This window comes from Festucalex cinctus, chromosome 18, assembly GCF_051991245.1.
Source record: "Festucalex cinctus isolate MCC-2025b chromosome 18, RoL_Fcin_1.0, whole genome shotgun sequence".
Taxonomy (NCBI): domain Eukaryota; kingdom Metazoa; phylum Chordata; class Actinopteri; order Syngnathiformes; family Syngnathidae; genus Festucalex; species Festucalex cinctus.
The window spans coordinates 19,482,211-19,510,144 of NC_135428.1; the positions used below are offsets into that span (position 1 = coordinate 19,482,211).

The 27,934-nt window shown below is 37.0% G+C and overlaps 2 protein-coding genes across 6 annotated transcripts in view; both read right to left on the bottom strand.

The window, feature by feature from the left end:
* Window positions 1-226: 226 nt before the first annotated feature.
* cfap58 (cilia and flagella associated protein 58) lies at window positions 227-18,291 on the bottom strand. Of its 2 annotated transcripts, none has more exons than XM_077505081.1 (18): window positions 18,207-18,291; window positions 17,679-17,961; window positions 16,638-16,786; window positions 16,386-16,536; window positions 16,059-16,253; window positions 15,362-15,499; window positions 14,890-15,049; window positions 12,589-12,671; window positions 12,293-12,484; window positions 10,118-10,279; window positions 9,361-9,507; window positions 9,139-9,279; window positions 8,273-8,496; window positions 7,640-7,748; window positions 6,032-6,136; window positions 5,699-5,818; window positions 5,460-5,581; window positions 227-711 (listed from the first exon to the last, which is right to left on the bottom strand). In XM_077505081.1, exons 2-18 carry the CDS (start codon window positions 17,931-17,933, stop codon window positions 609-611), a joined length of 2,556 nt encoding a protein of 851 aa, XP_077361207.1. In that variant the 5' UTR covers window positions 17,934-17,961; window positions 18,207-18,291; the 3' UTR covers window positions 227-608. The 2 variants fall into 2 exon arrangements, with proteins under 2 accessions (XP_077361207.1, XP_077361208.1); XM_077505082.1 differs by lacking the exon at window positions 227-711 and adding an exon at window positions 725-858.
* Window positions 18,292-19,051: 760 nt separating this feature from the next.
* Window positions 19,052-27,934, bottom strand: part of igsf9bb (immunoglobulin superfamily, member 9Bb) — a 140,629-nt gene continuing 131,746 nt past the window's right edge. For all 4 annotated transcript variants that reach the window (XM_077505110.1, XM_077505109.1, XM_077505112.1 and 1 more), the window contains one exon: window positions 19,052-27,093. In XM_077505110.1, the coding sequence (XP_077361236.1) occupies window positions 26,879-27,093 (215 nt within the window). In that variant the 3' untranslated portion in view covers window positions 19,052-26,878. The remainder of the gene's footprint in view (window positions 27,094-27,934) is intronic.

Consider the following 27,934-nt stretch of genomic DNA (forward strand, 5'->3'; position numbering starts at 1 on the left):
TAAATGGATGGATAGTTGATGGGCTGTTGTAAAGATTGGTTGCTCTTTGTTTTCTTCATACATGAGGACGTTTATGTCTTTACTGCATTTGCTACTGAAAATAATTACACTGTACTCATAAAAAAAGAGCAACATTTAATCTGAAAATACTTGACGAAACACAAAAATGAATGTTCTCAGTTCAGAATGTGTATACTTTTAATCACAATATGCAAATCCCCTTACATACACACATCCTTACAATTTTGCACAGATCTTTGAAAACACGCACACATTACAAATGTGTAATTATTCATTCAAAAACCTGTAAAAAAATATATAGTATTATTAAATCTATATATATATATATATATATATATATATATATATATAAAATATCTTAAAATTATGGATTCAAGGTTTCTCTTCCACTGTGTCTATGGTATATTTGTCAGCCATAAAAGAGGTACATAATTTGTCCCTGAATTTTCACAAATTCAAGGTTTTTGGATGCAACATTGTGTTTGATGCATCTGAGGACAAAGTGCTACTGAATGTTCACTTCCTGAGGCAAATTTGATGAGTGATATTCACCTACATTCAATTTTCATACTGTATTTTTGAAAACGTCATCTGAAAAGTTCATCGAACTTGAAGCCTCCGCCAGCATAATGTGGCTTGTTGATGAGCTGAGGCAGCACCAGATGTTCCCCCTTGGTTTTGGACTTGTCACTGAGATGAGACAGAGAAAATACCTTACATTGCATGTAACCGGCGTCCATGAAGAAAAAGATCATTTGAATGACATCATCGTCAAATCTTTTCCAGCAGGTTCTGTTAAGATGTTCTCTTGTGTTTTCTCAGGTAATCAATGGAGGACTGATGATTGTTCCAAGAAAACAAACCAAACACAAAGATTAACATTTGCTTGGTTTGTCAAGGCTTAGCGGTCCATTGTATTCAAGTACCAACACAGTAAACTCATCGCGACAACCAATCGGCAATGGCGATTATGCTTGCGTCTCTCACAACATCAAAACAACGACGGTGGCGAATTGATCATCGTTGGTTGTGAACAATGAGAACTTGTTGATCGCTTCTGCTACCAATACTGAGACCGAGCAGGCCTGAAGACTGATAAGTGCGGAAATTAGCGTATCTGGTAAGTCGGGTGCCCATTTCCATAAGGTCAAAAAGGAGGACATATTTTTAGAAATTAGTAAGTGTTCCATCGCTATAATGTGGTTCACTTTTCACGGCCTTGATGTTTCGCGTATTTTGCACGCATTTTTTATTTTTTTTTACAGTAATGTACCTATTTTATAACATTTATGAAGGTTTGAAAACTGAGAATGTTTCAACAAGAGAGAAATGTGAGAAAATGCCTATATGAGAAAAGTGTATAAACTGTGTGGTGAGGGGTTTGAAAGCCTGAAAACATTTATAATAAATGTAAAACATAAACATAAAGCTAAATACTTCGCTGATTTCATTTATTGAGGGTATTTTTTGGAACCTAACCCCAGCGGAAAACTGGACGGAACACTGGACATCAGACACGCGGTGTATTTTCATCAACAATAAAGTTTTGCATGGTTGCAGTTTTGCATTAATTTACAGTACCATGTTTTTGAACCACTAAGCAGTGACACGCTTCAGTTACAGTGTGATGTACCACAAAACATAACTTATATTGAAAAGGAAAAAAAACAAAACAAAAACAACGTCCCCGTGTGACGTTCTATGGCTGCTTTGCCCTGACTGTTCGCGTCCACATCATACCGCCAAAGCATGCAGAAACCGTGAAACGAGTCGAAACTGCTTTTGACCAGGAAATTGTGCTCTTTTGTCCATTGAATATTAAAAGATGTCCGGTGTTTTGGCATTTTTGCTAGCGCTGTCTTTTTGCTGCTTTTTCGCTGCTGTCAAAGAAGACGGAGAGGATCTGACGTAGTCCAATAGCCACACGTGGAGCTTTGTTTACATTTATTGAACCAATGATATACAAGAATTTTGACTCAAGCCACTCTTGGCCAATCACAGACCAGTTGTGACAAGCGTGGGGTGGGGCTGATGTTGGGTCACAAAAACTCAATCGCGGCTCATTTTCTTTAAAAAGAAGGACAAACCAGCGTACTGCTTAGGGTTGCGCAGGCCTAAATTAGGCCACCCTACTGATAAGTACTACTTGTTTACAGCAATCACTTGTAGCCGTAGCTAGCAATAGCATTAGCCACACCAACACACTATCTCATCTAAGAAATGGCATTAGTATCTACCACTCGCAGTAACTATCACTTAAAACCTGGAAATGCATTTTTGCACAGATGCAAGTGTGTTGTCGCCGTTAGCCATTTTCCTAAAGTTGAGTCGGCATGCGACAACCACAAAGTGAGCAGATGTTTCAATAATGATTGACGAATGGCAAACTTAAACCATGTCAGACTCATTTTCACCTATGTAACGCACAGCTGGTCATAAAAAATAAGGGGAAGCTCTTCTTATTTTTTTATGCTTCAGGCAGATCATCCACACAGTAGACGAATGTCTGGGATGGCCCACTGTTCCATAAATCCCCAGAGAGGCTGAGCATCCGAAGGGCGGGAAAAAGCCCAGCATTTATCCAATGTAAAACATGTAAAAGGTCCAACACACAATCAAGGTCACATTCTTGATCTCGTCATCTATAAAGGTGTTGACATTTTATCTGTTGAGGTGAAAGATCTGGCTATTTCAGATCATTCCTGTGTGTTTTTTGAATTACAAACAATCCCAGAAGTTCAAACAACTACTGTCTCTATTTAAAAAAAGGTACATAAATGAGAATACAAGCAACATGTTTATGGAATTAATGGCTGCATCACCAACTGTAAATGCAGAGACCATTGATGAACTTCTTTGATTGAATTCACCTCAAAAATCTCGAATGTTTTGGATGCTGTTGCTCCTATTAAAACTAAGACCATTTCATCCCGAACTAAAACACCTTGGAGGTTTGCTACCAACATAATGACTTTGAAATCTAAATGCAGAAAAGCAGAGCGAAAGTGGAGAAAAACTAAACTCCAAGTTCATTTTGACCTGTACAGACAATGTCTGTCATTTTAACCAAGAGTTAGTAATATCTAGACAACAACACTTTTCTGAAATTATTAGTAGGAACCTCAATAATACACGCACTCTATTTGCCGTGGTTGACAAACAAATGCCCCAAATCAAACAGCGCCAGAACTCCTCTCAACAGATAAATGCAATGAATTTGCCTGCTACTTTAGTGAAAAAGTACAAGCCATCAGGTCAAACATTGTTACAAACCAGCAAAATAAAAAAAATGATGCAGCACTTAAAATCACGTTGGAATAATTTAATTACCATGACAGAATTTGACTCAGTGGATCAAAATACTGCAGAAAACTTGGTTCAGGAATTGAAACCTTCCACAAGCTGTCTTGACTCAATACCATCTGGCTTTTTCAAAACCATTGTGAAATCTGTTCAGATCGATTTACAGCAAATAATTAACTGCTCACTTCAATCAGGTGAGCTTCCTAAATCTCTGAAAGTAGCCGTCGTTAAGCCCATTCTAAAAAAGAGAACACTGGATGTCTCCCTGCTAGCAAATTATAGACCAATCGCAAACCTTCCCTTCGTGACCAAAATAGTTGAAAAAGTGGTTTTTAATCAACTCAGCAATTTCTTGAGCTTAAACGGACTTTTGGATAAATTCCAGTCAGGTTTCCGACCTCATCACAGTACAGAAACAGCTCTGATTAAAGTACTGAATGATATAAGATTGAGCACTGATGCAGGGAAGGTATCGGTGCTCGTCTTGTTGGACCTCAGTGCAGCATTTGACACGATTGATCATAATATACTGTTAGACAGGCTGGAAACTTGGGTGGGGTTAAATGGAACAGTCCTTAAATGGTTCAGGTCCTATTTGGAGGAAAGGAGTTACTTTGTGACTATTGGAAATTTTGAATCTGATCGAAAGGCCATGACATGTGGGGTCCCTCAAGGGTCAGTCCTTGGACCCCTGTTGTTCAGTCTGTATATGTTACCTTTGGGTCAAATGCTTCAGAGCGCCGATGTTGACTATCATAGTTATGCAGATGACACACAACTGTATTTATCAATGTCCCCAAATGACAGCAGTTCTATTAACGTATTGTGTCATTCTCAATTAACAAATTAACAACTGCATGAACCAAAATTTCCTTCAGCTGAACGAAAACAAAACGGAGCTCATTGTTTTCGGCAATAAAGAAAAGAGGATTGCTGTTAAAAACAGCTTGAGTCACTGTCTTTAGAAACTAAAGACTAAGTTTGAAATCTTGGGGTACTACTAGACTCAGACCTGACCATCAGCAATCATATCAAATCCATCACTAAAACAGCATTTTACCAGCTGAAAAACATATCCAGACTGAAGGACTGCATGCTTCAAGCAGACCAAGAGAACCTTATCCATGCTTTTATCTCCAGCAGACTAGATTACTGTAACGGTCTTCTGACTGGACTCTCTCAAAAGAACATGAGACAATTGCAGCTCATTCAGAACACTGCAGCTCGAGTTCTGACAAAAAACAAAGAGATCAGAACATATTACTCCAGTACTTAAGGATTTACACTGGCTCCCAGTCAGCTGTAGAATCGATTTTAAAGTTCTGCTACTCGTCTATAAATCACTAAATGGTTTGGGTCCTGAATATATCCAAGAAATGCTGATTGAGTACAAACCCAGCAGGGCTCTAAGATCTACAGACTTGGGCCAACTAGTGGAACCCAGAGTTCGAAGCAAACATGGTGAAGCTGCATTTAGCTATTATGCTGCACACAGATGGAATAGGATGCCAACAGAAGTGAAGTCACCCCCGAGTGTAAATGCTTTTAAATCCAGGTTAAAAACTTTGCTTTTTCTTATACCTTTGATTAGGGACTTTTAAACAGCTTTAATTAAGTGTTTGTTTTTTTTTATTATTTTAAACTTCCTTATGTTAAATGTTTTAACGTTTGTTGAATAATGTTTTAAGATTGTTATTGTATGTTCTTTTTAGTAAATTTTGTAACCTATTTTCATTTATTTTTCTTCCTCTGAATGTTAACTACTGTTTCTTGATGCTTATGTGTTGTCTTTCTTTGTGTAAAGCACATTGAGTTGCCTTGTGGATGAAATGTGCTATACAAATAAACTTGCCTTGCCTTGCCAATGACCGTCCAGTTTTGCGCAGTGGAACAACCCACTCTACAAAGCAGCGTCTGACTGTGTAAATAAATAAATAAATAAATAAATAAAAGTGCTGTGGAACTGCAGGGAGGAATGAGAAGGAAGTCGTCTCAGTTAATTGAATTGGATTTTGATGGCCTGGGACCTTTTAACGGGAAACCAACCCTTGTCAATCTGTCAGGCAATTATGACTAAATTAACTACCTGGAAAGTACACAAGTGTAACTAACACCAGCCAATTAATGGAGCTTACCTTTGCTTTTTCTGGCTGAAGTACTTCTTCCTGAGGTCTGCCAGCTCACTGATCAAGTTTTGATTCTCATTTTTGTACTCACTCATCTTTGAGTCTAGCACTCTCACTTCTGCAGTCAGTGCCTGTGGAATCAAAATAATGATTTGGAAAATCTGCTACCGTGTTTTGACTGAACCCAGAAATTGTGGTATATGATACACGCGTCATTGATGACTAAGTCAAGAAAAACATATTGTTACCATTAACTTTTTGGTCCTTTCCCTCAGTGTCCATTGGCAATGTTGAAGCTGCTCAAGTGCCTCCGCACCTGGCTTACGAGCCAAAATTTGCTGCAGCTCTACATACAAATTCTCCTTTTCCTATTTTGACAAAGAGGAAAAACATTTTAATCAGAAAGTCAATAATTCTAGGCACATTTGTAATTTTGAAGGCCAATTTGTCAATTTTAAAGAAATCCTAACATATGACAATAACACAGATTGATTTTATAAGCACAGACATGAAGATAAACTAAAACAAGACCAAACAATTCAACCACTTTATGGAAAAAACAAAACAAAACAAGTTGGCACCTGTAATAAGAATTCTTGTTCTTCAAAGTCTTCAGTCTTGTTGATGAGTCTTCTCTGTAACGTGTGAACCTTCTGGAGCAGTTCATACTTGCAGGGGTCACTGCCCTGTCATTGATCAAATGTGTTAATGCTGTGTGAAAGTTTTAGGATCAAGTTGACTTGCAGTCGGCTTTCGATGTGAGATACAATAAAGACAATACATAGGAACCTCTGAAATTCTAAACAATTTGGAAGTCTGACATTTTTGAGTAAAATATGACTCTGAAGCCACCAAAATTTCAAATTATCATCATAATCATATCACCTGAAAACTTAGCATTACTCACAAGAACTGTTTTCAGCAATCAATGTTTTCAGGACTGTCACTGTATTATCACAAACCAATATGGCTTATATCAATATTATTATTTTGACCTTTTAACTAGTGTTGTTCTGATACCGATACTGGTATCGGCAGAGGCCCCGATACTGCATTAAAACAGTGGTATCGGTATCGGTGAGTACTCACAAGTAACATGCCGAACCATTAATTCCAACGCTAATATAGGATTTTGCATGCAGCATCTTGTGTCTTGCTCGTGCACGACATTCACTGGTATGTGACATGTTCACGACATGCTGATCTAAGATATCCTATTGGCTCTTGAATGCTTTGAACCAATGGCAGGACAGCTTTTTCATGATGAGAAATAAAAACCTTAGGTATCGGTATCGGCCGATACTGCAAAGCTGGGTATCGGAATCGGTACCGGGGGCCAAAAAACGGTATCGGAACAACACTACTTTTAACTAGGGATGTAATGATACGGGCAAGATCATGATATCGTGATATTAAAACTGCCACAATATCGCCGTCCTGTTCACAATATTTAAAAGGAACACATCAGTTTAAAATGGCAGGTTTATTTCCATTTGTGCAGTTCTAGCACCCTCTGGTGGCTAGTTTATTAGTGCAATTTAATTTTCATTAAGGATGTTTTGCCCTTCTATGTTTAAAATCTAATTGTCAGGTGAAGGGGAACGTAATATGCTTGTGAACCGAGTCAATATGTGGAGGATATCAATATGTGCGTGCATTAGCAAGTAAGTGCCTCGATATTAAGTCTTATTTGAGTGTTTATATGCATTGCTGTAATTTACAAAAGCACAATCTTGTGGACTTTTTTTTTTTTTTTTTAGTATGAACTCGTGTTTTTTTTTTTTTTGTTTTTTTTACAATATTGTGACCTTTATTAGTATCGCCAACCTCCACACAATATTGTGATTGTGATTATCGTATCGTGACCTTTATATTGTGATATCGTATTGTGATGTTTGGATATCATTACATTCCTACGTATACATCATTTGAGACTGTGCATTTTCCGTTTGATGTACGTTGCAAATTGACCAGTGAAAGCACATCTTATAGCAAGATAATTTTCATTTTTTCATTTCTGCCAGACTTGGCCTTCAAAACTCCAACAATCATTGTTAGAAACAAGTGACGACACAACCTGCTGAAGATGGAAGCTGATTTTGTTTTGTTTTTTAGCCAAACGTCAACAACCTGGGATTATGAATATAATGTCTTCACCATATGGTTATTATCAATAAAGGTATATTTACCTCCAGTCGCCGCCATCTGTGAATATTTATGGGGTTTAGCTGTGACTCAAGGACACCGTTCCTCGTCCTTTCACGAGCCAGTTCTCTTTGCAGGGCAAACAGCTCTCGTCTGCAACACAGATAAGATCACCATCATACAACGGCAAATGTGGAGCTAAAAAAATTAAAAAAAAAACAGATTAACCTGCCCACCAGATGATTATTTTTTTCTGTCTTCTAATATGAATTTAACATTTAATAAAGAGCAGTCAGTGATTAAATTACAATTCTAAAAGTGAGTTCATGATCTAAAAGTCTAGTGGGCGTGATAGTTATAAAACAGTTTGTGGCCTATATGTCAGTTCCGCTTCAACCTTATGAATTTCCTCTAGTAACAATCAGTAATAATCGGAGCTGCTATACACACACACACACACACACACACACATATATATATATATATAAATATATATATATATATATATATATATATATATATATATATATATATATATATATATATATATATATATATATATATATATATATATATATGTAAGGTCGAACCAATGGGAATTATAGAGAGTGAGAGAGATATGTCTACCAAGACATTCCGTGTGCATAGATTCTCAAAAGTATTATTTATTTTCTTACTTAAGATCATCTGTGTTGGGTATAGACTTGTCCAAGATAATTTTTTCCCGCATGATCCTCTTGATTTCCAATTTGAGGAGGCGGATGTCTTCCATCCGCTGGTTGTGATGGAAGTCCCTCTTGCATATAATTGATTGCTGGATTTTGACCTTCTCATACAACAGAGCTCGTTCTTCATTGCGTCGTAGCAGCTGCTTACCCAAGTTGTCCCGTTCCCTGATCACCTTGAAATTTCACCAACAAAGTTCAGTCAAATTGGAGTTGTCTGTGCATTTGAACTTGTTTTCGGTTTATTGTGGCATTACAATGCAGTACTTTTTACTAGAATGTGACAAACGCCAGATAAGAAACAGCACTTACTATGGCATTGCATCATGTACAGATTCTCCATAGATCTTTTAAATGTGCTGCAAGCCACAATTCATTTTCAATAATTGTCACAATGGGGTAAGATGCCCCTTTATAAGATTTTACAGACTTGTGTGATTGTTGTCTGGACTTTTTGATTTCACGCTATCAGCATTCAGTTAGACCTGTTTCAATTTTAAATTCTTGGGTTTGTTTTAAACTAATAGTAGCATAGTAGCAAGTATTTTTCACTGAAAAACAAGTACATATTGTTTGGTGAAAATAGTGCAAAAAAATACAGGTGTTGTCCCCTAAAATCATGAATAACTGAGACTAATAATCATGTTTACAATATTGTTCAACATAATTGTGATCATCACTTTCTTCCAGAGTGTAACAAAATAGTTCACTCTGGCAATTGCTTTCAACAGTCAAGTTGCCCTGATTGTTTTTTGTGACTGTTTTGGTGATGTGGAGCTAGAATTCATGGTACACACATATTGTTATCGATTCCTTACTTGATCCAGTTGTTTCTTCTGTTGCATGTTTTCAATTTCGCTGTCAGTAATAATTTTCTTCAGTCTTTCTTGTTCTGTTTTCTGCTGCTCAACACGTCGTATTTCATCATCCAGTTGCTGAGTGACCAACTTCAGCTGTCCCTGGAATTCAACACAGCGGCAGCTCAGCATGAACAAACACCAACCGACTTCCAACATTCAACACGAGCAGTGCGGTGGTACCTTGAGATTATCAATATCTCGCCCTAAGCGCTTTTGGTGCTGCTGTTCTTTGTGAATGGCCAACTCCTTTGTCTCTATCTCACCCTTCAACTGAGTATTCTGGGTGTTCATTGCCCTCATCTTTATCTTCAACTTTGCAATGCCGTCCTGGTTGGGGTAAAACAACCACATACATTAAACAACTGAAGAAATAACATGTAAAGTAGACTAAGTGCAATTTCTTGAGAAATTGTGTGGGAATGCTGAAAGCTAATTGAGAGATAAATTATGAAATGATGACCTCCTGGTTACTGGACAATGCGCTTTACCAACTGTGCCACCGAGCAGTATCAGACACCTGCTAATGATATATATATATATATATATATATATATATATATATATATATATATATATATATATATATATATATATATATATATATATATATATGTATATGTAGTGGTCGTGGAAAGTGATACTTAGAAAAAGTTCATTGACTGTTCCATTGAAAATGAATGGGGGAAAGTTGATATTTAACGTTAAATTGTTCGACTACTGTAAGTAATGTGGAATCAGACAACATATACCCCGGGAGGCGTGAATTTTTGAAGCTAGTTGAAATTTGAGCAATGTAAATCGGAAGTATTATGTGGGAGTTGTTCCACGGCAAAAAAGTGTGGAGAATAAAAACCACAATAACGTGGGAATGCTTTAGCAACAATTAAGAAAGTCATTGACATTCAAGTAAATGGAACAATGTAAACTTCATCCATACCTGAGCATCAACAAGGCTTTTGCTGTAGTGGTTCCTTTCAGTTATCACAGAATCCAAAAGCTCCTCTTTCCTTTCTAGCTTCAACTCTTCCTCTGTGACCCTCTTTTTCCAGTTGTGGATTGCCATCTCACTTGTCTCAAGGTCATTTATTTTTTCTTGAATCTTTTCAAGCAAGAAAATCAGTCAGAATTATTTCAAGGTTAGCATAGCATTAACGTAGCATCTTACAATATTAAAACGGCTTTTTTGGTGTGCTGTCCCAAAGCTTTGAAGGAAAATGTTGATGGGCACTCGGAATGTGTTAAATCAAACTAAATGTGGCTTCTATGTGCTTGCTGGGTCTATTTTCTATAACTCAGTAATATATTTGTCTTTCTTTGTCCATTAACACTCCAATTCCATCACTTCAAACTGTAGTTGGTGCTTGAGGTGCTCTCCTAAATGTTCCATCGTGGAAATCAAAGCTGAAATAAAATTCACCGTTTTTGTGGGCAATGTGGATTGTTTTTTTTTTTTTTTGGTTTATTTAAAAAAACAAAGAACAAAAACAAACGAGGCAGTGTAACCAGCTCGATAATTGTGATTCACTCAAGGGAGTTCTTCACATTTATCAATCTCTGGGACTGCTCCACGTTGATTTGCTTGGGAATCTGCTAGAACAGAATGGGCTCTTTGCACAAATCCACTACTTCCTGAACTCAACACCACTCCTTCATTTCCTGTCTTTCATGAGTGGACAAGCTGATTAATCCAGGTGTGCCTGATCTCAGTAACTACAACGACATTGGCCAGAGACACCTGGATTAATCAGTTTGTCCACTCATGAAAGACAGGAAACAAAGGTGTAGTATTCAGTTCAGGAAGTAGTCAAGCTGCGCAAAGAGCCCATTAATTGCACCGTTCATTTATGGATGTATTCAGACCAGAAAAGTCCTCAAGTCTGCTTGTTTGGTCCTGACCAAAAGTGGACTTTTTTTTTTATTTGTTTGGTGCTGTTTATATTCACACTGTGCTTTTTGCAAGTGGACTATATTGCGTAATCACGTTGACCCGTGTGACGATCTGTGCCAGAAATGCAAAACACTAGTGAATTTGATATTAGTTAATGCTGCCACTGATGGCACAACCAATTATGTTCATGGGGAATATACAGATGGGTTTGAGTAGTTTTCTCCTGAATAAACAAAATCGTAATTTATAAACTGTATTCTAGATAGTAAAATTACAAATATATATATTTTTTAAGAGTGCGGGGGCAATATGATGAGAAAAAAGTGGCAAATTTGCCACTTTTTAATATGACGAGAAAAAAAATGGCAAATTTGCCGCTTTTTAATATGACAAGAAAAAAAAAAGCAAATTTGCCGCTTTTTAATATGACGAGAAAAAAAATGAAAAATTTGCCACTTTTTAATATGACGAGAAAAAAAAAAGGCACATTTTCCACTTTTTAATATGACGAGAAAAAAACGCATATGTCACGCTACACAAGTCACAGTTTGCAAAATGAGTCCGGAGGAAGCACTCCTTAAGATGTACTTTTCGGTCGGGTTTTCAAACAAGGAGATATTAATTGCTTTAGCAGAGATTAGCAATATCATTGTTGCCAGTTTATAACGTGGCATATTTACCACTTTTTTTCCGGCATATTAAAAAGTGGCAAATTTGCCACTTTTTTTCTCGTTATTTTAAAAAGTGGTAAATATGCCACTTTATAAACTGGCAACTATGATATTGTTAATCTCTGCTAAAGCAATTAATATCTCCTTGTTTCAAAACCCGACCGAAAAGTAGATCTTAAGGAGTGCTTCCTCCGGACTCATTTTGCAAACTGTGACTTGTGTCGCGTGACATATGCGTTTCCTTTCTGCTGACACAAACAGCACCTAACCTGACCCCACCTCCTAAAAAAATATATATATTTCTACGTGGCACTAATACGCCGTTGTATAAAATGGTGTGATAATCTGAAGTATTTTAGCATAAAATGCAAGAAAAAACATTAGAAGTTAGAAACTGATTTTTTTTTTATTTCACTGAATGTGAAAATATACAGCCAAGTAAATTTTTGGTAAGCTGCCTATTTTCAAAAGTCATTTTCCACCACTTATCCTGTTCAGAGTTATGGTAAGGAGCATCTTACATTCAACAGTTGTCATACATAATATAACATACCTTTTGCAAAAGGTTGTTGTTTTCATTGACGTAGCGGTCACGTTCTTTTTCCAGCTCCTGGATGAACTTGCGCTGCTTCTGTATATCCTGGCAATTGGCAGTAATCTCTTGTTCGAGCACCTTTTTGTCGGTTTCAAGCTCCATCACAAGGCACTGCTCGATTTCCACTGACTCGGTAGCTTTGGCCAGACTCTTTTGATTGGGATCATCAACACATGTAAAATGACTTGATTAATTGTACAGATGGTTTAAAAGGCAGAGAAGTAACTTAAAAAAACAAAACAAAAAAACAATACCTTAGTCAACATGTCTCGTTCTCTGGTCAGATCAGAAATTATTTTCTTGTCAACTTCTATTTGCTTTTTTGTAGCTTCAAACTCTGGAAAAGGCCAAAGGATAGGCAAAGTTTTCATTTGATCACACAGACCAGGGTTACCCAAATCGCAACCCCATGGCCCATTTACAGCCTGCCATTCTTTTTTTTTTTTTTTTTTTTCCCAGCTCACAGCTGTATTTATACACACACACACATACACACACACACACACACACACATATATATATATATATATATATATATATATATATATATATATATATATATATATATATATATATATATATATATATATATATATATACACACACACATATACTGTGGCATTTTCACCATGGGTGGCTAGGCGTGTCAGGAGATTAAAGTTTTTAATCGTCATTAATAATCGCACATTTTTATGTGTTCTAAATGTACAATACGTTTTTAAATACTCTTGTTAACATAAAAGTGGCAAGATTTTAAACTAATAGAAATATGGCTTCATGTTTTAATCATTGATAGAGTAATTTCAGAATAATTCAAAATAAGAGCTTTCTAATCTTTAACATGAGTTTATGAAATTCTGCACATTTTTAAAATTATAAAATACAACTGGGCGCCAGTCTCCTCAAATATATGCATTATTATTACATTTATTACTGCTAAATTCTGACGTGGACATGTCTGCTGTGTTGCGACTGGAATTTCCCCAGAACAGGCTTTCCATTAACTCATTCAATCCCAAAAACGTGTAAAAACGTTTTTAAAGATTTTGTCCTTTCACAAAACGTTTTTTTTTTTTTTTTTTTTGCAAGAGCATACAGAAGGTTTTGATGCAGCTTTTAACATGAAGAGGTAGCTTAGAGGGGCTGTCTGCCGATTTCACTCAGGAAAATGCACTTTTTAAAGACAGGATTTAAACAAACAAACTACTTCTCAATTTATAGATATGGACTTTTCATAACGTGTGGGAGTAATTTTGTCCTAAACCCCCACACCCCCAGCATTTTTATGTATTTTGCCATTTTGTTTGTTTGTTTGTTTGTTTGTTTGTTTGTTTGTTTGTTTGTTTGTTTTGTAAACAGCGGGCCGTTTCTGTGGAAAGGCAGTGTTTACACCCTTCCAGCCAATCGCAGAGCGGGGGTGGGGGGTGATGTGTCACAAACGGACTGGGCGAATGTGTCAGCTGTGTGACGTCACTCCCGCGGCAATTTGAAAGCACGCATGGATTATTTTTTTCACTCACTCATTTACACATGTAAGCTTCTGTGAGTGAGTGAGTGAGTGAGTGAGTGAGTGAGTGAGTGAGTGAGTGAGTGAGTGAGTGAGTGAGTGAGTGAAAAAAAAAAAAAAACTAATCCGTGTGTGCTTTCAAATTGCCGCGGGAGTGACGTCATGCAGCTGACACAAACACAAAATGGCAAAATACAGGCTCGGGGTGTGGGGGGTTAGGACAAAATCAACCCCACACGTTATGAAAAGCCCATATCTATAAATTGAAAAGTAGTTAGTTTGTTTAAATCCTGTATTTAAAAAGTGCATTTTCCTGAGTGAAACCGGCAGACAGCCCCTTTTAAGCAATAGTAGTTACAAAAAAAAAAAAAAAAAAGGCAGTTGGCCGCAGAGTATAAGAGATTGTCCATGGGGCCATGTTGCAATAATCTCTTTTTGACAGTGAGTTCACCAGGAATGTGAATATTGACAAAACTGGAAACAGATTAAAAACATACTCTGATGAAAAAAAGAGATTTTCTTTTGGTAGGTTCAATGTTTTTATAGCAATAAGACAATATTTTGTGGTCTTTGCAAAATCAGTCCAAATCCAGTAAAGCAGCCAGGAGCGAAGAGGTTTTCCTTGGGAAAATGGTTGGGAGTGAATGAGTTAATCACGTTTTAAAAAAATATAGTGGCATGAAAGGAACTTTAAATTAACTCATTTTGACCCCCTAATGGATACATAAAATAATGTGAAAACGCCACAGAAAAAAATTGTGTGTTCAAATTAGGTGCGCTTAGCGAGTAGCAATGCAAGATGGCAGCATGTGGCTTCACTTCTCGCAACGGCGAGTTGGCGGTGGCAGCAGCCCAGGTTCTTATGTACCGTACGTCCGTGCATGAGCATTATATGCTGTTTTGTCAGATTGTTTTGAGATTATTTACTGTAATTGAGTATAAGGGACATTTTATCTCAATGCAAAGGGCCAACAGGGAACACATCATCACAATATATCTGTCTGAAAACCTGTTTGTGTGTTTCGATCCACAAGACAAGCTCACATACCTTTTTCTAGACCAGCGATACGAGTTTTTAGAATCCCTCTCTGTACTTCCACATCCGCTTTCTGCTCCTCCACTAATCGGAACTTCTTTTCAACGGCCTCTTTCAGCTTTCTTTCTTTGGTAATCTCATGGCGCATCTGATTTACCGTGTCTTCTTTCATCTGACAGGACAATTACGCATAGGCAGCCAAAAATGATTGAACTATTATTATTGACAAAAAAAAACAACAACCAAAAACAACATTAAAACATATCACTGTGTAGTTGGTGAGACATTTATTGTTATTTTTTGTTAAAATTCTCTTATTTGGAATCAGGCACATTCTGTTTGAGTTGGATCATCTGCCCTTTCATTCACTTTTTTGTTTTTGTTTTGGTTGTTATATTTTAATTCACTTACTCATAGGCATCAGCTACTTTGAGGAGAATATGCATATCTGTGAGATTGATGTATTCCATGTGTACAAAGGCACCTTAATCTCGCTTAAGTTCTTCTGATTCTCCCAAAAATGGTGTTCTTTGAGTGAGACGAGATGATCTCGTTCACGCTGCAGCTTGTTGGTTTTATTTTGCAACAGCTCCAGATCCTTGGTGATTTTATCAAAGCCACTCTGTTGGAAACAAAATAAAAATCATAAAGTCAAAGTCAGAAAATCAAGCCACTGAAATTGTGGATTTTATTTCAGCCATCATGAAACAGAACTATCACAAAACTAACATAAGTCATGTACTATTTTTAAGTACTGTTTGAATGATGTGAATGGGATAAATATATAGTCTTCGGTAGGTTATGACCATTTGTCACCTCTCACATTTGACTAATGAAGTCACACATTAAAAAAAGGAAGGGATAGTCCTATTAATAAGCTTGCTTATTTTATGGTTCTTCTGAGGTAGCTTCCATGTTATTGTATTTGTCACACGACATTTTGTTTTCAGCATTTAACCTTTCGCAGAAATTAAGTGAGCGGCAACTGTGTAGGACCCAGCGACTACATATTAGTATGTCAGCACGTTGGCAAGAGAGCTACCACATCTATAAATTTACGAAAAATAAAAACACATGCATGAGGAGGACATGACAAGTACATACAAAGAGAGGACCTGTGGATTGGCTCTATACCAACCATACTCATGATAATCGTGTTTTATCATAGAATCTGTAATTACCTTCAATGACTTCAGTTGCTGCGCTAATCTCAGCTGCTCATCTTTAGAGGCTTGGAAATCCTTTTTTAGAGTTTGGATCTCTCGAACCTTTGTTTCCACATCAACGGTCTTCTCACTCAATTCTTTTTCTAGTTTTTCTTTTATCCTCTGCTCACGGGAAATCTCATTCTGTTGTAACTGAATCTCATGTTGAAGCTGCAAATAGAGAAAAAAAAGCAACAACAAACTGGATTGAATTCAGCCAATTCAATATTATCCACATTGTACAGAATACGGTTATAAAGCTGCACGGTTTAGTAGACGGCATTATATTTTTGCACCACAAACCTGAGAAATATTGTTCAAGGCATCCTCCCTTTGAGTCTCGGCCTTCTGTTTGCTTGCAGTGGCGATGTTCAGCTGTTCTCTGAGACTCTCAACTGTTGTCAGCAGGCGATCACGCTCATTTGTCAATTCTTCAATCATTTTCAGTAAATCACTGAAAACACATTTTGGGACTCAGCCACTTACATAATAAACACACTAAACACACAATAGCATCTTACTGTACAATTATTACGGTTGGGAGGCTGGACTCACCTTTGATCTTGGTTGGCAGCGGCCAAAATTGCTTGTTCTGCTACCTGTGTTAGGGTGGCAACCTCCTCTTGTAAATTCTTGATCGTCTCCAAATTGGCTTGCTCTTTATTGTAGGCAGCATCCACCATTTTCCAAGCTTTATCTAATTCCTGCGTAAATGAATGAACATTTTCATAAGAAAGATTTAACAAAGAATTGTAGACCAACTTAATAAATAAATTAATAAATTAATACAAAGTGAATATATTAAGTTAAGTTAAGTATAAGAATGCAGAGGGAATGGCTGAGGCCACCCTGAGAGCCATCACTGGCGTGCAAGCCGGCCGAACTAAGGCCTGTGATGACACTTCTCTGGTGAAAAATGACCTTGCAGCACTCAACCTTGCCATGAACGGAATGAGGAGAGACATGGCCACAAGGTTGCTTGAACTGGAGAAAAAAGTCGCGATGAACCAAAATCGTGATGAAGACGGATCTGACTGAAGGAGGTGTCGGACACATGGTTTTCACTATGCGACTACTCATGCGATCAAGTCACTGGTGAAGATGAACTGATTGAACTTTCAATAATCCATTTGCCTGAATCAAAAGTCTCCGAATGTAATCAACTGGATAACTAACTTCATGGACTTGATGAACTGAGTGAAATTTTATCATCTCTGCTGATTCTTACTATTATTGCTTGATTTTATGCGTCCTAGTTTAGTATGGGGGCGGGAATTTATAAGCTTTATGCTTCTTCCTGCCAGCCCTTTTTTTTTTTCGGTTATTATATGTCAAAATTGTATGATGAAATGTTTGATTGTCACAATGCTGTCCGAAAGGAAAAATGAACAAATAAATCAAATCAAATCAAATCAAATCAAGTTAATTCAAAGTGGATATATAAAGTTTAATTAATTATGAGTTCATTAAACTTAATATATTCACTTTAAGTCTATTTAATGTTAAATTGGTTCAACAATTTTCTTTTTTTAGAGTGGACACATGCACACATGCATAGTCTATAATGCATCCATTGAACCCCGGTGTAATCTATACCGTCTTGAGTGAAGTCATTGCTGCCTCATCATCTTGAGAAACCTTGTGGGAAGTTTCCGCTTTGGTCGCGGCTGATGCCACCTCGGCACTAAGTTCCTTGCATTTGGTCATGAGCCTTTTCTCATTGTTGCAGGACTTCGTCAGCGCATTGAGTAGTTTCTCATATTCTTCACGGATCTTGGTCATGTTTGGTTCCTCTTGGTCCTCAGTGAGCTCACTGAGGACCATCTGGAACTCCTCCAATGAATCAGCCATGTCTTCTCTTTTTGCACCTTTTCACCTCCTGTGAATAACAAATCAACATTTACAACAGATCTGGCTTTTCAGTACATTCCTTTAAGTAAAAAGAGATTAGAGTTTAATTAACTAAAATATTCAGATATTTTAAATGTCCGTATTCAATTTGACACATTAAAATAGTATTTTAAATTGTAGTATTGTTTGTTTTTGTTTTAAATACGGCTCCTGCGGTCATTATAAACAAGCACCATCTTGTCATCAAACTCTTTCAAACTCCACAAAACTTACCTTATTATTCAAATAGCGACAATAACGTAGTGTATTTGGAAGGCTGTTGTTGGCTAGAGTTTATGTTGGTTGCCAGACAACGAGCAATCTCGCGAGAGAAAGTTGTCTTGGTTGGCGACCAGGAAGTGACTCTGACGTCACACTTTATCAAATGACTGACGTAACTCCGCTACGTGTCCCGTTCAGAGAAATCCGACATGCTGTAACGTGGTTACTTTGCTGGATCATAAAATCAACCGCTCAGCAACATTGTATAATCCAAACGTCAATTCATGGATGTGATAATCATGCGGTAGTCGCGGGGTTGAGGGGCTGGGGATAGAACGTTTATGTGAAATAATTTTGGGAACGAAAGACAAATTGAATTGTCTTGAAGCAATCGCTATATATAGTGTGTGGCGTGACGTAAATTTACATGTCCGTTCAAATCAAATGTAATGCATGATATGATACGTGCTCCTTATGCACTTGACCACCATGGATTAAGAGCCAAGACGTAATGACAGATGTTTGGCCTTGTTGTTAAAGTAGTTAACAGTTTTTGCAACTATTTAGATTGCCTTTAAAATTCTGTTCTATCTATCTATCTATCTATCTATCTATCTATCTATCTATCTATCTATCTACCTATCTATCATTGTGTTGCCATTTCTAATAGGGAGATGCAAATTATGTTGTGTTTTGGTTGTGTGGAATAACAGACATTTCTTGGAAAATTGAAACATTTTTAATAAATAAAAACTGATGTAATATACACCATTATGAATTTACAACTACAGTACAAGCATACCAAGACAGTTGAAAATACAAATAAAACAAGTAATTTGAGTTGTTTTTTTGGGGGGTTTTAAGTTATTGGTGTGAACAGAAATTATAAATAACATCCATGAATTATGTGTTTGAAAAAGAAAAAAAAATATATAAAAAGAAATAATTTGCAACAATTTCTCACAGCCAGTATAGACTGAAGAAGTAGATTGTTACATTTGTAGATGAGAACATTTGCACGGAGAGACATTTTGAGGTACTGAGTTGTTTGAGTTACTGTGAGCGCACTCAAAAATATTTGACTGAATTCAGACAGGAAGACCAAACTACGGTAATGAGCTCAGTTTGTCCTTCTTCCACGTATTGCATTTGGTTTATGGAATAAATAAATTGACCTAATGAAACTTAGTTTTAAATGGGAAGATAGAGGCTCCACAATGGAGGATTCCAATCAAGTTTGCAGAAATCGTTTTTTATACGAATGAAAAGTAAAGCACTATATACTCCATCCAACAACATGAGTGTACAGTACAGCATATTCGCATCTATATAAGCTCCATACTTAACTACAATAGCAAATTCTGCTGTTACAAACATAGCAGTATTAGAGACACACTGAAAAGAAAACTGTAATTTTCCATGAGAAATTTGACATTCACCATTATGAATTCTTTGTAAAGAAAATAATTCATTTGTAAAATCTCATATTTATTTCCCTCCCATCACTGCGGTGCTAATACTGCTTTATAATATAATCTAAGCAAAGTACAGGTGCATCCCAATAAATAATATTGAGGGGGGGGAGTGGGTCATTTCAATGTATTAATTAAAGTGCAATTGACACAGTGAAGCGTTTTGTATGTAATAATTCTGATGAAAACACATTTGCCATCACAAGAAATTAAGAGTATTGATATACAAATTGGGCAGAAAAACTACCGAAAAAAACTTGAACTACCGAGGTAAATTCATTTTTCAACAATATTATCATTTGAGAGGCACCTATATTGAAGCTAAATGTTATTCCACCTCACGACGTATAATGCTTTACTTTTCATACACAGCTGTCTCCATCTAGTGGTGACTTTTGCAGACGCAGAGATTCCAACTTGGAATCCATAGCTGTCAACGAGGTATGATGAGCAGATCTGAATTATTTCGTGTAACATTTACATACTATCAAAGCACCGTGTTGACAAAAAAAAATAAACAAGAATATCACAAAGTCCAAAGGCAAATGGTCATGAGGATGCGTTCAAAATAACTAAAATAAATAAAATGTCCTTGCTCTAATATTTGCCACCTTTAACTGTCACGTCCGAGAAACAACAACAAAGACCACAGACGGCCAGCTCCTACAGTGCAACATGAAAGTGCGTAGCTACATTTTGTCCGAAGCAAGGAAATACATTGAAGTTTAAAAAAAAAAAAAAAAAAAAGCACCACAGCTGTTGGGAAATAGCACCAGTTTTCAGAATATACAGTAACCTATAGGATGTTGTTGTTGCTGTTGTTGTTGTTGTTTTTTTTTTGGCAATGTTGACCACTGAATTGAATATATCGTCCAGTGTGTTGAGTACCTTAAGAAGCTGCTGAAATGCTGGAACCAACCAAGTTAAGAGAAGATCACATGATGCATGCCCGTGCTTCAACAAAAAAAGCAGAATAAAACATTTGGAAGTCCTAAAATCAGTTGAAAGCAGCTTCATGAATCACCGTGTTACATATGATGAAAACATGCATGTCAAACCATTCCAGTTGTACATATTGTGAACTCAACAAAGCAATGGAGCACCATAGTTCAGGGTAAGCGTGCCATCATTCTTGTGAGCCCTAAATGTGGATACGATAAACTAATACAAGTAAAAAAAAAATAACTCATAATCTCCAAACAATGAAATAAAGACGATGGCCCACAGTCAAACTTATATTTACTATTCAGGGCAAGCAGACATTGCTATAAAAATAGGTTGCTGTGTTTGTATACAGTACAGTGAAGTCCATTAGAGTGCACCATTCTCTTTTGCTCATTTTTTTTTTTCTCTACTGCACCGCTACCATATAAGCACAGATGGATATAAAAATAAATATAGACTCATACATTCTTTTAAAACATGAACTGTCCTCAAATATATAGAGAGCCATTTCAGCCCCACACATACATGTGTATATTATATTTATATAGAGAGTGTTTATATTTCTTAGCTCTATAATAATCAACTAATTTCTATCATCGGAGGATGTCTTTTACTCACATTTCGACATTGGTTTGTTACATAATTGCAATGTGTCACTGAACGTACTACTCAGATCCCCACTCAAGTCTTCAGCATGTGCATTATACCCTCTTCTATCAAACAAAACAACATAAGACAAGTTATGCTTCTTCAAGACATTACTGTATATACAAACTTTAGTATGGATTTGTGTCACTGTACAGTGAAATAAAAAGTGATACTTCGTTTGACCAATACTTTCCCTCCGTGTTACTTTGATCAGTGCACTGATGTAAAGTGAGTTTGTGTGTTAGGATTTTTATCTAAACAAAAATATGAAGCACATTGTTATACAGCTATTGTTCATGGGCAGCCATCATTTGCTAGAAGAAGCTGGACCAACCGCTAATGACATTGCATTCTATTTTTAGGTAGTGTACTTCGGTTAAAGAGAAAATGCATTTGACAACAATACATACATTAATATTATGTAAGAGAAATGTTTGACTTGTGCAGCGTGGGTTAGCACCAGGTTGTCTACTTGTTGTGCACATGGCTAAAGCCTGTAAAGCATGTGAGACAAATAAGTGACCTTGAAGAAGTCCGTCTGACTAGATGCATGTGTAACGCCAGAGTAAAATTCAACTCTTTACATCTCCTCAGATTAAGTCCCATGTGATACAGTACTGAGATTTAGTTTCAAGTCGTGTGATTGAATGAAGTAGAACAGATAGACACAGAAATCACTTTGAACGCCATTTTTTTCCCCCCCTTCCGCTTGTTGGAAACCTTGACAAATGTGATGTCTATGCAAAGCAGCTCTCATAGTGTTATTAAAATCAGTAATATGTTCACAGCGATTCAACTATGCTCTATTTTTTTTCTTTACTGAACACAAGCTAGACAGCAGTAGACACATCACTAAATTGACTTTTACTCCACTATTTTGGAAAGGATCGTTCATCTAATCTCCATTATTAACATACATACTATATATTTATACCCCCCAAACACACACAGCTGATCAACTCAACCTTCTAACCCCTTGCACCAATAAGAAAGCTATATAATTTATTAGGGGTCAAACCGTTTTGGTAAATATTAAGCTTTGTTGTAATAAATATGCATAATTTCAGTTGACTTCCTCGTCTATTCCATTTTGTTCTTTGCATTGATAATTTCTTGCTATAAATATTTATTAAGAGAATAATGTAAGTACATAGCATTGATTGCTTGGGCCTCAATGATTCAGATAAAAAAAATTATCATGAAGTTCAGTTTCAAAGTGAAAAAAAAGAAAGATTTTAGATTAATTGTATGCTAACTTCACAGTTCATACATTTCACTGACTGATTTGAAATGAATTGGCAAATGTTTCAATTGTGATTCTAAAATATATTTTTTCCAAATATAAACAAAAATGAAAAGTGTATAATTATTATGCATGGGCAATGTAACTAGGTTTTTCCATGTAGTTATGCATGTTTAACCCCTGGGCGTTATCTTATTTTGAAATGACTTGGTCAGAACCATCAAAAAGCCCAAAACGGGTCACAATAATGCCTAACGGTTAAGCATGTGACTTATTTTGTTAAAATGTTCACTGATTGTGTTCTACTTATTTATACAGCAATCTACCTCCAAGAACATCAGAAGTCAAAGTCAGACAGTGCACAAGTTTTGCAAATGTCTTTGCAATTTACGAATGGAGAGACCTTTCTTGTAATTCCTAATCAAACAGCAATACCAACAAATGACTTCTAACCCCTTTTATGTGCACTATATATTCTCATGAGGAAATGCAGCCAATCAGCCATCATGCCATTACGGAACTGGCGTTAGCGTCATGAGTACAGTATCGCTCAACGATTGTTCAGCAACATTGATCATAAAATATAAATAGTAGCAATGTAATTTTAAGTTTGCATACTATTTTGAGGCATGTTCAATTGAGGGTCCATAATCATAATTTCCTGTGATAGACTGCTGCAATTTATCATCATCAAGTATTTGTATGTATCATTTTATTGTTAACTCTTTGACTGCCAAACCTGATCCTAACAAACAACCCCGACAGTGCCAGACGATTTTCACTCATATTTCAAAGCAAACACAATATTGGACGGTATGACTACATAAACATGGTGGATACCATATGAAAGATTGGATTTCATTCTTTTATGAGAAAAAAAAAAAGTACGTTTCTACCTTATTCCGTTCTTTAGTAATCACCATTTGAAAATGGGTCATTTGAGTGACGTAAGCGAAAATACAAAAAAATAGGGAAAACGAGCTTTTAGTGAAAAAAAAAACTTTTTTTTTGCACAACAGTAACTTTGATACGAATATTTTTTGTTTAGTGACATTCTGTGAATTATATTTAATGTAACGAAGGCTGAGCATTCATGTCATCCTTGAAAACGTTCGATTGCATCAGATTCGTCATGTTTCATTGTAATTCCATACACCATTGAAAAGAGATACAATGCTGCCACCTGCTGGCCATAATTAGTGGTTGATTTTGGTTTCACAACCCCAATGACAAGGCGTACAAGACGTTGCACTACCCAATGATAAAAAAAAAGAAACAAAAAACATACTAAACGTCAATTAACGTTTATGGTAGAATTCATCAAGATTTTAGAATACGTCATTGGACGTTTTTGGCGGTCAAAAAGTTAAATTCTTTTTGGCAAAATGCTTCTATTATATTCCATATATATGTTACCATATGTAAGGTCAAACCAATGGGAATTAATCTGAAATAAAGGCACTTAACTTTTGTAATACAATTAACAACAAATATATATTTAAATATTGTATTTTACCCTTTGTATATCAGTTGTTTTGTGAGTGAAGGGAATATACCAATGATTGAGAGTCATTTGAAAACTTTTTGCAATATTAGCTGTTGATTTTTATATAACCTTGTTTTTATTGTTTTATTGTGTGTGTCTGTCTATATTGGACCAAGAGTCCAGAATCAAGTTGAATTGAATTTGACAGTCTTTAGCAAGCCTCAAGGCATTCTAAAAGTAACTCAGTAGCACAAGCCTGTGATGACACCTCCTGTTCTTCATTTTATCCCAACATTGTTCACTCCTTTTTTTGTTGAATAGCGAAATGTACTGTATCGACAGGTTTCTGAAATGAAATGAATATTGAAAGAAAAGTGGAAGCAAAAATTGTTGCTGAAAAATGCAGCTGCCTCTAATTGCCCATCCTACTTCGTAATAGGTGACTGTTCTTAGTCTCACTTACAGCATGAGGCCACATACAAAGGCTAACAAAATGGAAAATGACATTCATACTATGTGAAGCAAAATGGCTCAGTAGTGACATTAGTATTTGAAGTATAGAGAAGCAAGCAGCAGTAGTTCACTTGCCTGATTTCAGTGCAGGCAGCGTGGGTTCTGTTCTGTTCCCACTAATTGGCGGTGTAAATGTGAGAGTGAACGGTTGACAGTCTTTATATATGTGTCCTGTGATTGACTGGCGACCAGTCTTACATATAGTCTGCCTTAGTTCGGCTGGAGTCATCCAGCTCCCCTTTGACCTTAACCGGTAAGAATTATAAACGGATGGCTATTTGAGGCAAACAAACATTGATCTCATTCTCCATGTTGGCAAATCCAGCACTGTGACACAAAATCCTGTTTCATGTCACTTTTTTACTTAACCAAGTTGTTGTTTTTGGCTTGATAATTTAGGATTTTTATGATTTTGAGCCCTCTATACCAGGGGTGTCAAACGCATATTATCTCAGGGGCCGCATGGAGGAAAATATATTACCAAGTGGGCCGGATCGGTAAAATAATGGTACAGTATATAACTTTTGCCGTCAATTATATGCAGATTTTCGCTCTTTGTGGGCTAACCCTAAATTACGGAGCTAAACTGTAATTATACTGTTCCAAAAAATAACATGAATGCAAATGTAACGCGGCAACACTTTCACCATTTTCACTCAAGCAACCCCCTTCGCTCCTGGCTGTTTTATTGGATTTTGAATGATTTTTGCAAGGTCGACAGAATATTGTGTTCTATTGTCATAAAAACATGGAACCTACCAACAGAAAGATTAGTCTCCCTTTCATCAGGAAAAAAAAAAGTATATTTCTGTTTCCGTTTTGCAGCAATTAGCATTAGAATAGCTAAGTTTATCATGATTCACAAATCTGTTTAAAACTGTGGGGGAAACAGCTTGCTGCAACATGGCCCTGGTTGATCTCTTATACTCTGCTGCCATCTGCTGGCCGTTTTTCTAATAACTACCATTGCTTCAACAGTTCTCCTAATAAGTTCAGAGGCTGCATCAAAGCCTTCTGTAGGTTCTATCATAAAAAAATAAATAAATAAATATTTGGAACACTGTTAATGGTTAAAATAGAACGTATTTAGACGTTTTTGGGAGCAAATGAGTTAATGATGTTATAAGGATGTTAATCCTTGTCATATCTATTGTGTTACCAGTAAATAATTTGTGTCGTATTTAACATGTTTATGTCGGTCTATGATTTAAAAATAAATAAACAAATCGTAAATTTCAGTTGTGTGTAAAATAATGACATCCAGAACGATTCCCTGTACAAGTTGCCTTGCTCATCTGAGGACTGCTTGTGAAATGATAAATTTATATGTTTTGATTGTGGGCGGCTGATTAATTGGTCCGACATTACAAATTCGTTTTTACTTTACAAAATTATCTCGCCCCTTTGCGGGCCTGTGGCCCGCAGGCCGTATGTTTGACACCCCTGCTCTATACTATCTCCAGTTGAACAAGTGGAGAGTGTGGTGAAAAAAATGTACACAAATGAATGCACATAGCAATATTTTTGCTCCAGTGCAAATTCTTCTCAGAAGTGAAAAATGAAAGGGTGTTTGGAGCTACTGTTCATTGTTTCCTTTCTCCCAGGCACACCAAGGCTGGTATTTTTTGTGAAATACAGCATAGCTAAATAAAACATGCCACAAGCCCACAATTTCTGTCAAGCGGTGACATGTACTTGTGATTGGTCTTGTGTGGTCCCATGTCCTGCGCTCTGAGGTATACGTTTTAAGTGAGAACACCCTTTTTATGAGTTTCGGCAGAAATCAGAGTTGCTTGGCTGAGAGGATATGGTGGAAGGTGTGGCTGTAAACGGAGGCCTACACTACTTTCCAGGGTGCTGTACTCAGGCAACATGATGCAAGCCTGAAAAATGTGTTTCAATTTGTGATTTCAAAGAAAATAGTGATCAAGTATGGCCTATTTTTGAAATCACTTTTTTTTTTTTTTTTCTTTTTTTTGCACTGGAGAAAAATGTCACTGGCAGCTGTCATTTTGATTTGAGTTGATAGAAATGTAAACACATTGAGAATAATACTAAATGTGACCATGGAGGGAACATGGACATTAGCGCATTGATTCCAGAGGCCAGCATTTAGAAGCACAAAAGAAGCAAACTTTTCAGATTTTGGAGGGATTGTCGTCAGTGTTAAATGAATATTGATCTGATTCAAGTGTTCAAGCCTCATTCATAGTCATAATAAATGTATAAAACCATCATAAATGGTTGAATTGCCTACTGGTTGAACAGGGTTCACCAAATTGAAATGCTTAAATGTAATGCTCCTCCCTTTAGCAGTTAATATGGCAAAGAGAAGTAGCTATTGTACAATGTATATGACCTTCATTTGTGTGGGTTTTCAGAGGAAGGTGGCATGGTCTAGTTCGACATTGTCCATACAAGCCAAAATGGCCTTCTGGTCTTCTCGAAGGGGCCGACGGTACAGCAGAGCAGAGAAGCGATTGTATGGGTCATGAAGGAGGAGCCGTTTCTTCTTCCTGTGGAGGTAGAGCGCTTCTTCGGGCTGAAGTACCTGAGTGGTGTGAGCCTGCTGGGTCTGAGAGGTGGAGACACCTGAAAAAGCAAACACAAGATCATTTAGTAAAGTCAATTCATCTTTATTTACAGCCACAGAATCTGATGATTGAACAGGGAAGGACCGGGGACAAAAATCGTCCTGGGAAAATATTCCACAACGGGGGGTGGGGTTTGGATGACGGACTTCTGAATTTGTCAACGGAGCGTCGGTGCGGATGAGATGCAGTGAATCGTCTTCGCCGACGGTGGCAGTGCCAGCTGACATCGACCAAAGATTGTTCATCTCCGTGGAAGGGAGTGCGCACGGGGGCATTATCATGTAAGATCAGGAAGATAGTTACTGATAGACAGTATTCCCTCTTATCGCGGGGGTTATGTTACAGAAATTACCTGCAATAAGTGAAATCCGTGTACAATTTGACTTTCTTTTTTGGGGTTTTTTTTTGGGGGGGGGGGGGGGGGTTGTTAGGGGTCTACACCTCTTAAAGGGATCGTTAGGATTTTTTGACATGAATCTCAATTTCATCCTCACCTCCAGTGTGTGCGATCAGCACTGACTTACCCCTGACAGCGTTCTGTGACACGAGTTCTGTTCCGGCGTTGGACGAGAGGAAAATCGTCCAGCAAGCTGGCTCGGGTGTCGGAAATAAAGCGTTTTTCTTGTAAAAACTATTTGTGTTCAAAAGCATGATACATTTCCATCACAATACTCTTTCCTGAATAAAGTCAGACGCCATTACCGCCAGCCACTACTTTTCTGTTCGTTCGTTGCGGGGGGCGCCCTGTAGACGGCTAATTGATGCACTGCAGCCAGCTGATCCTTCCGCCTTCGAAAAGACAAACAACTTCTAGCGGAAGGATCAGCTGGCTGCAGTGC